Raw genomic sequence first — 7,628 nt, 5'->3', positions numbered from 1 at the left:
AGAGGGGCGGGCACCAGAGATGGAGGGGTGGGGGGAGGCAGGGACAGTGTGGAGCCCAATTAATGAAGGGAGACACGAATGAAAGGGAAACCCAAACCCAACAACCCCCCAGACAAGTGCATTCTCGCCCGCCCAGCAGCCTATCCCTCCCAGCAGCCTCGGGGTAGCATTGAATGCCAGAGCCAGAAGGGCCCAGCCTAGCCACCGAGAGCCCGATGCACATCCATGGAAGCAGAGCGGGCCTCAGCGCGTCTCGCCTGTCCCAGGCCAGCTGGGGGGGACGGCGTAGAACTCGGAGGCTTGTGGGAAATGCTGCCGGGCTGTGTCATTGATCAGAAAAGACTTTATGCCAGGAAAGACCTTGGGAGGCCCCTCCTTGGGGGTGCTCCGAGGCCCCCCAGCAGAAGACGCAGGCCGGGGAAGGGCATCGCGCCTGCTGAAGGCCCCCCCCTGGCCCTGCCTCCCGCCTTCCACAGAAGCCTCTTCCGGGCCCCGGAAAGCTCCGGCCTTGTTTCTGCCCCACGTCGGAGGCCTCGGCCTGGAGCTCAGGTGCCCACGGGGGCAGCAGCGCAGGAGGCCTTTGGGCCCCCTTCGGGCGTCCGACGAGCCTCCCGGAGCCAATGAGGGCCTTCGGGTCATCTCGTCCCCTCCCTTCACCTCCTCTGGACTCGCCCGAAGCCTCCCCCGTGCTGACCCCCGTGACCCCCCCACAAGCGGGGGGCACCCAGAGGGCCGCTTCCCGGCCTCCCTCCCATCGCGGCGTCAGAGAGCCGACGTCCGCCATCTCTGTGAGGTACAAAAGGCGATGCCGGACGCCAGCACAAAGAGAGCCCGGCGGCCATCGAGGTGCCCTGTGGGTGGGAGCGGGCCGGGTTCAATCGGACCTCAGACACATGCTAGCTGACCGTGAGCGAGTCGCTTCGTCCCAAGGGCTGTTCTGCCTCGGAACCAAGACTTAGTAAGGACTCAAAGATGTCCAGAAGGGAAGGGAAGGCTTTAGAAGAAAGAAAGCCGGCGGGCATCCAGGGGGCTTCGTGGATGAGCGTGGGGCCCGGGTTCAAATCCGGCCCAGACCCTTGCTGGCTGGGTGGCCCCGTCGCTGAGCCCAGGCACTCTGGTGCCGGGGAAGCACCCTTCCAGGAAGCGTCTTCCTTGTAAAGTTTCCTTTTCTTCCCCTCCCCCAGCCCACATTCGGAACCAACACCAAGCGGGTCTGGAGGCGGAAGGGAAGGCAGGCCGGCCCGAGGCTCCGGCTGGACCCCCTCTGGACAGGCCAACGCACAGGAAGCAGGTCCGGCGGCAGAGCGGGCCGGCTCCCCCTCGGACCCGGCGGCCCCTCTGCCCAGGCCTGGCCCCCAGCTAGACTGCGCCGGGCAGGGGTTGCTGGAGGGCCGGGGGGGACGCCAGGCCTGCTCTGAGCCCGCTGGCTTAGTGACTTCCTCCAAGCTGATTGTCCCCGCCCGGCGGGGGCTCTTTCCCTGGCCTCAGACGGGGCCTTGTTCCCCCCCCCCAGGGCTGTCCCCGGCACAGAGGCCTTCTTCAGCGCCCCCCTCCAGCCCCCACGGGGCCCTGCCAGGCCACCCTCCGCGGGCCCCTCGCCCCCCACTTTCCTCCCAGGCCTCCCGGCCCCCCTCACAGCAAGCTGACACTGATGGGGCAGCCCCTGAGTGCTGCAGCCCAGGAGGCCCGAGAGCGGGCCGGGAGGGCCCTTTGGGGAGCCTGACGCCTTCCTTGGACGGCTAGCAGAGGCGGGGAGACTCGCCCGGGGCGCAGGCTAGGCAGGGGCCTCGGCTTGTGGCTTCCGGGCCAGGCCTCTCTCTCCCTGGACACCCAGAGACCTCTGACATCTTCTAGTCTGAGCCCCTCATTGTACAGAAGGGGAAACTGAGGCCCGGAGCGGGAAGGCCCGTCGTCCAGAGGGGGGAGCCCCCGTTTCTGCACCTGACCTTTCTGCCTTCTTACGTGGCGTGGCGTGGCGTGTGTGGCGTGGCCTTCCCCTCCTGCATTCTACATTCCTCTCCTGCGGAGTTTCTCTGCTGCCCTCTTGGCTTCCCCTCACTGCCCCCCCTTTGACATTCCATACAGACACAGCCGCCACCCCCACCCCCATCACTCCGTCCTCAACTCACAGAAGCTACAGAGCTCCAAAGCTACCTTCCACAGGAGGAGGATAATCATATTTACCAAAATGCTTTACAGGCTACAACGCGCTTTACAAACATTACCTCATTGGGGCTTTACAACTATCCTGAGGCAGGTCCTGTTATTAGCCCCATTTTATAGCTTAAAAAACGGAGATCCGTCATCTCTAGCTAGATTTGAATTCAGGTCTTCCTGATGGCAGCCCAGGGCTCCAAGTACCTACCATCCAGCTGCCAGGAAGAAAGGAAAAGGGAGGGAGGAGGGAGAGAGGAAAAAAGAAGGAACGATGGAAGGAAAGCAGGAAGGAAGGAAGGAAGGAAGGAAGGAAGGAAGGAAGGAAGGAAGGAAGGAAGGAAGGAAGGAAGGAAGGAAGGAAGGAAGGAAGGAAGGAAGGAAGGAAGGAAGGAAGGAAGGAAGGAAGGAATGGAGAGAGAGGAAGGGAGAGAGGGAGGAAGGAAGGGAGAGAGGGAGGAAGGAAGGAGAGAGGGAGGGAGGGAGGAAGGAGGGAAGGAGAGAGAAAGGAAGGGAGGGAGGAAGGGAGGGAGGGAGGGAGGGAGGGAGGGAGGAAGGAAGGAAGGAAGGGAAGGAAAGAAAGAAGGAAGGAAGGAAGGAAGGAAGGAGGAAGGAGGAAGGAAGGAAGGAAGGAAGGAGGAAGGAAGGGAGGGAGGGAGGGAGGGAGGGAGGGAGGGAGGAGGAAGGAAGGAAGGAAGGAAGGAAGGAAGGAAGGAAGGAAGGAAGGAAGGAAGGAAGGAAGGAAGGAAGAAGGAAGGAAGGAAGGAAGGAATGGAGAGAGAGGAAGGGAGAGAGGGAGGAAGGAAGGGAGAGAGGGAGGAAGGAAGGAGAGAGGGAGCGAGGGAGGAAGGAGGGAAGGAAGAGAGAAAGGAAGGGAGGGAGGAAGGGAGGGAGGGAGGGAGGGAGGAGGGAGGGAGGAGGGAGGGAGGAGGGAGGAAGGAAGGAAGGAAGGAAGAAGGAAGGAAGGAAGGAAGGAAGGAAGGAAGGAAGGAAGGGAGGGAGGGAGGGAGGGAGGGAGGGGAGGAGGAAGGAAGGAAGGAAGGAAGGAAGGAAGGAAGGAAGGAAGGAAGGAAGGAAGGAAGGAAGGAAGGAAGGAAGGAAGGAAGGAAGGAAGGAAGGAAGGAAGGAAGGAAGGAAGGAAGGAAGGAAGGGAGGAAGGGAGGGAGGGAGGGAAGGAGGGAGGGAGGAGGAGGAATCCCTCTGGTCAAATAAGAGGCTGATACTAGAGGCTCTCTTACCCCCCTGCCTCTGGGATCTTGAGATAACCCGGAGACATGGATTCGAGAGCCCTCACTAGGTGGCCTCTAGGTCCCTCTTGAGCCTCACCAGAGCTGGTTCTCTGCATGATTCTGTAGCTGGTCCCAGAGGAGGGCACTTTGCCTCCAATATGGGCGGGCCCTTTCCTTCTCTCCCAGCTGAGCATCCAGAGCGCAGGGCCCCAGCTCGGCCCTCCTACCCCAGCTTCCTAAGAGGCCGCGTGGTGGTGCTTGGAAGCCTCCCCACCTTCCTCCCCTCCAGGCACTGGCACTTTGTGGTGGGCACTCACAGGGCACTCCCGCTGGGGGCGGGGCTCTGGCCTCAGTCCCGCCTCCTCCCCGGTCAAGCCTCGACCTCTCCCCACCCTGGCTTGCCCTCCAGGGGCCCTCAGGCCCGGGAAGGTCTTCCTTGGGCTCCCCAGGGCCTGCCACCAGGGTCTGGCACATGGGAGACCGAAGAGTGTTTGCTGATTGCCCAATGGCCCAATTGGCGGGAGGCTGTCCCCCTGGCCCCACGGGAGAGTTTTGCCCCGGGCCACGCAGCTGGAGCAGGTGGCCCGTCCAGTTCCACAGTGCCCCAGAGCCGATGGCCTCCTCCCAACACCCCCAGGGTAGATGGTTGGGCCTCCCAGGAAGGCCCCCTGGGTGCGCCATCTCCAATCTGAGCTGGGCCAATAGAAAGCGGCCACAGGCAGGGCCCGGGCCCCAGGTGCTTCCAGGAATGGGGCCCTGCCTTTCCTTCCCCGCAGGCTCCTGGCCCAGAGGCTCCTCTTCGCCTCCCGGGGCACCTGTGGTGACTCGGCAGAAACGCACCCTGGGAGGGGCGGGGCGGGGGTGTGGCGGGGGCGTGGTGACGGGGGAGGGCGCAGGAAGGAGGGGAACCTGCGGGAAGGAGAGCCTGGGTCTGGGCTTGGGCCCCAATACTACAGCGGCCAGGTCCCGGCCGGCGATTGGCCGCTCCGGCCACGAGGCCTATCTGGTGTTGCGCGCCCAGCCAATCAGAGCCCGGGGGGAGCCGTTCATTCACAAAAAGCCAGAAGGGGAAAGGAGCCCCGGCCACGCCGGCCTCGGGGGCCCACCCCTCCGCTCGCAGCTGAGTCACCCTGTTCCCCAGAACGCACATGGCACAGGTCCGGGCCGGGCTACAGCACCAACCCAGGCCAAGACCCAGGGGCGGGGAGGCCGGGGCGGGCCTGCCCTGGCCTGGGGGGTCCCCAAAGGCCTGCCCCTGTCCGCCGGGACCCCTCTTCCCACGGCCAAGAACGGCGCAGAAATGCCAGGCTGCGGAGGGGCGCCGTGACCGTTTCCCCACAGTCATTTCCCCAGCGCTGTTTCCTCACTCCTCCCAGCCGGGCAGGAAATGCCCAAGGTTGACCCAGACTAGCTACCGGGCAGCTCGGCCCAGGACCGCCGCCGTCCTCCCCCTCCCCATGCCTGGTGGCGCGGCGAGGGCACTCACGGCAATCATCCTCGTCGCTGTTGTCCACGCAGTCATTGTCCTCGTCACATCTCCACACAGATGGGATGCAGCGTTCGTTCCCACACTGGAACTGGTTCTCCTCGCACTCCTTGGCGGCCCCTGAAACGCGGGGGGAGGGGGGCGTGAGAATCGCTCGGAGCCCCGGCGACCCGCGCTCCCCTCCCCCCAGACACGCCACCTGGGCAGCAGCGAAGGTCTGGGCTGGGGGGGGGGGGCACTGAAGAGCCCCTCTAATGGGCCTGGCACAGTGCTGGGCACAAGCACCAAGACAAAAAGCAGGCAGTGCCAGCCCAGCCGAGTTAGTCCAACCCCCTGCTTATTCGGCAAATATGCAGCTGCAAACCCAGAAACTCAGGGTTCCCCTTCCCCATCTCAGCCTCGCACAACCGGGGTGAGGACAAGAAAGGGGGCAATCATTGGGAGGTGTGAGGGGCCCAGGCAGAGAGCCCCAGGGGAGGGGCCTTTTCTAGGCAGCCACGAAGGCTAGACGCCCCAGGGACCCCCACCTCCGCCGCCCCATTCGAGGAGGGCAGTTATTCCCACCGACACACACTTCTCTCTCCCCTCCCGGAAGCCCGCTCTTCAGCCTGGGCAGCTCATCCTGCCTCACCCGGGCCGGGATGCCATCTGAGCCAAGTCTGTGTCGGGGACACCTCTAAGCCCCCCCCCCCCCCCCGACTTCTGCACCCTCGGAACATCAGGGCAGGGCACTGGGCTCAAGCTCCCCGCAGTCCGGGAATCCTGCCCCAAACACACATGGGGATGCCAAGAACAGCCCAGAAAGAAAATGAGAGAACACACCAGCAGCCCGACCAAAGGCTGCCCTTCTCTGCGAACCCCTAAACACAACTGGGGGCCCCTCGCATCTCCTCCCCAAGTTCTCTGGCCATCCTTCCTCCTCCAGGGAAACACCCTGCCGGCCCACGGATGGGAGGGGGATCCGGGCGGCATACGAGTCCCCACTGCAGCTGCCTGGAAGAAGGGAGCTTGCAGGATGGGAGAAGAGGCCAAAGGGGGGGGGTTGCCCCATCTGGGTTGGGGGGCTGAGATGAGACGATTTTTTACTCAGGTAAGAAACTACTCCGAAATGCGCAGGTTCCCCCCCAGCCCAGGGAATTGGGGTTGGGTGGGGGCAAATATAGGGGAGAGGGCATCTCCCAGCTGAGATGGGGCAGGGACAGTTAGGTGATCGCCTCACCCGAGAAGCCTGGGCGACGCGGACCAAGGCTACAGTGAGGGGGTGAACTGCAGGCTGCCTCGTCCTTGTGCCCGGCTAAGAGGGGGCAAAGTTAAGAGAGCTCCCCACGGCCCGCACACCACCCAAGGACTCTAGAGGAGGGACGTCTCTCCTCTCCCACAGGCTGATAGGAACAGGGACGAAGTTGAAAGATGCGCCCTCTCCCAGTCCGCCCCCCCAACCTAGACCGTTACTGGGGGGGCACAGAAATCAGGGAGAGGACACGTCATCCTCTCCTAGACCCCGGCCCAGGCAGAGAGGAGGGGACACTAAGGGGAGGTAGGCGGCTTCCCGAACACCCTCGGTGACCGTCCCGGGGAGCACCCCCACAGAGGGAGGAGGGATGGAGAGGATGCTGAGAGAAAGGAGGGAGAGCACGCCCCCCTCAAGAAGATGAAAGGGGCAAAGTTAGGGCACCTTCGCCGCGCCGGCCCCACCGCCGCACACCCTGAGAGCCCCCAGTCCCGGATGGAAGGAGAGGAGGGGGCATCCCAGCATCTCTCCTGCCGCCAGGATCAAAAGGGCGAAGTTGGGGGTCCCGGCCTCCAGCGCCCCATCTCTGACAATGGCCTGCGGCGAAGGTGGAGAAGACCTGGGTGGGCTTTGTGAGGCGACCGGAGGTGGGGGGGGGCGTACATCGCCCTCTCCCCCATCCTTGCCAGAGGCAGCCCCTCCCCCAACCGCCCCCCGCCCGCCGCCTCACGCACCTGGGGCCAGCAAAGGTGGCAGCAGCAGCAGCAGCAGCGCCGGCAGCAGCTCGGGCCGCCCCATGGCCGGGGGACCCCCGCAGCGCCCCGCGCCCTCAGCCGGCCCAGTGCGCACGGCGGGGCTGCTGCGGCCGGCTCCGGCTTGGGTTCCGGCTCGGGCTCCGGCTCCGGCTCGGGCTCGGGCTCCGGCTCCGGCTCCGGCTCCGGCTCGGGCTCCGCTGCATTTCAAGCAGCCTCCGTGACGCTCCCCTCCCCGGCGGGCGGGGCGGGCTCAGCCTCCGCGCGCGGCCCGGCCCTGGCCCCCCGCGCCGCCGCAGCCGCTACCGCCGCCGCCAACGCCGCTCCCGCCCCCGCCACGCGCGCGCGGCCCCGCCCCCGGGGAGGAGAGGGGGAGTGGGAGAGGGAGGGCTGCGCTCGGGGCACGGGGAGGGGCGGGGCGAGCCCAGCGGGCACGTTCCCTCCCCTCCCCCCTCCCGGGGCCCCCGGCCATTGGTGCTCCCCAGCCTGATTCACGACAGTCTTCGTGACGCGCACGTCGCGAGGATGCTGGCGCTTCCGTCTCATGGTCCTTGGAGCGGCCCGGAGAGTGCCCCTCGTGGGCAAGGGCATGAGCACGGGCAGATCGCTCCCACCGCACCCCCCTCCACTTTCTCTTTTGTAAAATGAGGAGGATACGAATTGCGGGGCTGCAGCAGGCCCTTCCCGGCTTCTCGCAGTGCTCGAGCCTGGAAGACGGACTGGAGAAGCCTGGCCCGGCCTCCCCCATCCCCGCGGGGCTAGGCAGAGGACGGCGC

General features: G+C 65.3%; 1 protein-coding gene across 5 annotated transcripts in view; it reads right to left on the bottom strand.

Annotated features, from left to right (window-relative positions):
• LRP8 (LDL receptor related protein 8) overlaps window positions 1-7,151 on the bottom strand; it is a 102,491-nt gene extending 95,340 nt beyond the window's left edge. For 3 of the 5 annotated variants that reach the window (XM_056815107.1, XM_056815108.1, XM_056815109.1), the window contains exons 1-2: window positions 6,835-7,148; window positions 4,870-4,989 (exon numbers count right to left, since the gene is read on the bottom strand). In XM_056815107.1, coding sequence (XP_056671085.1) covers window positions 4,870-4,989; window positions 6,835-6,898 — 184 coding nt within the window. In that variant the 5' untranslated portion in view covers window positions 6,899-7,148. Of the gene's footprint in view, window positions 1-4,869; window positions 4,990-6,834 lie in introns of all 5 variants that reach the window. The other 2 variants (XR_008916034.1, XM_056815106.1) reach the window with 2 other exon arrangements.
• Between the last annotated feature and the right edge of the window lie 477 nt (window positions 7,152-7,628).

Source organism: Monodelphis domestica, chromosome 2 (genome assembly GCF_027887165.1).
Source record: "Monodelphis domestica isolate mMonDom1 chromosome 2, mMonDom1.pri, whole genome shotgun sequence".
Classification (NCBI taxonomy): domain Eukaryota; kingdom Metazoa; phylum Chordata; class Mammalia; order Didelphimorphia; family Didelphidae; genus Monodelphis; species Monodelphis domestica.
Note: the sequence above shows the minus strand (reverse complement) of the source record. Positions and strands in the feature narration are given on the sequence as shown.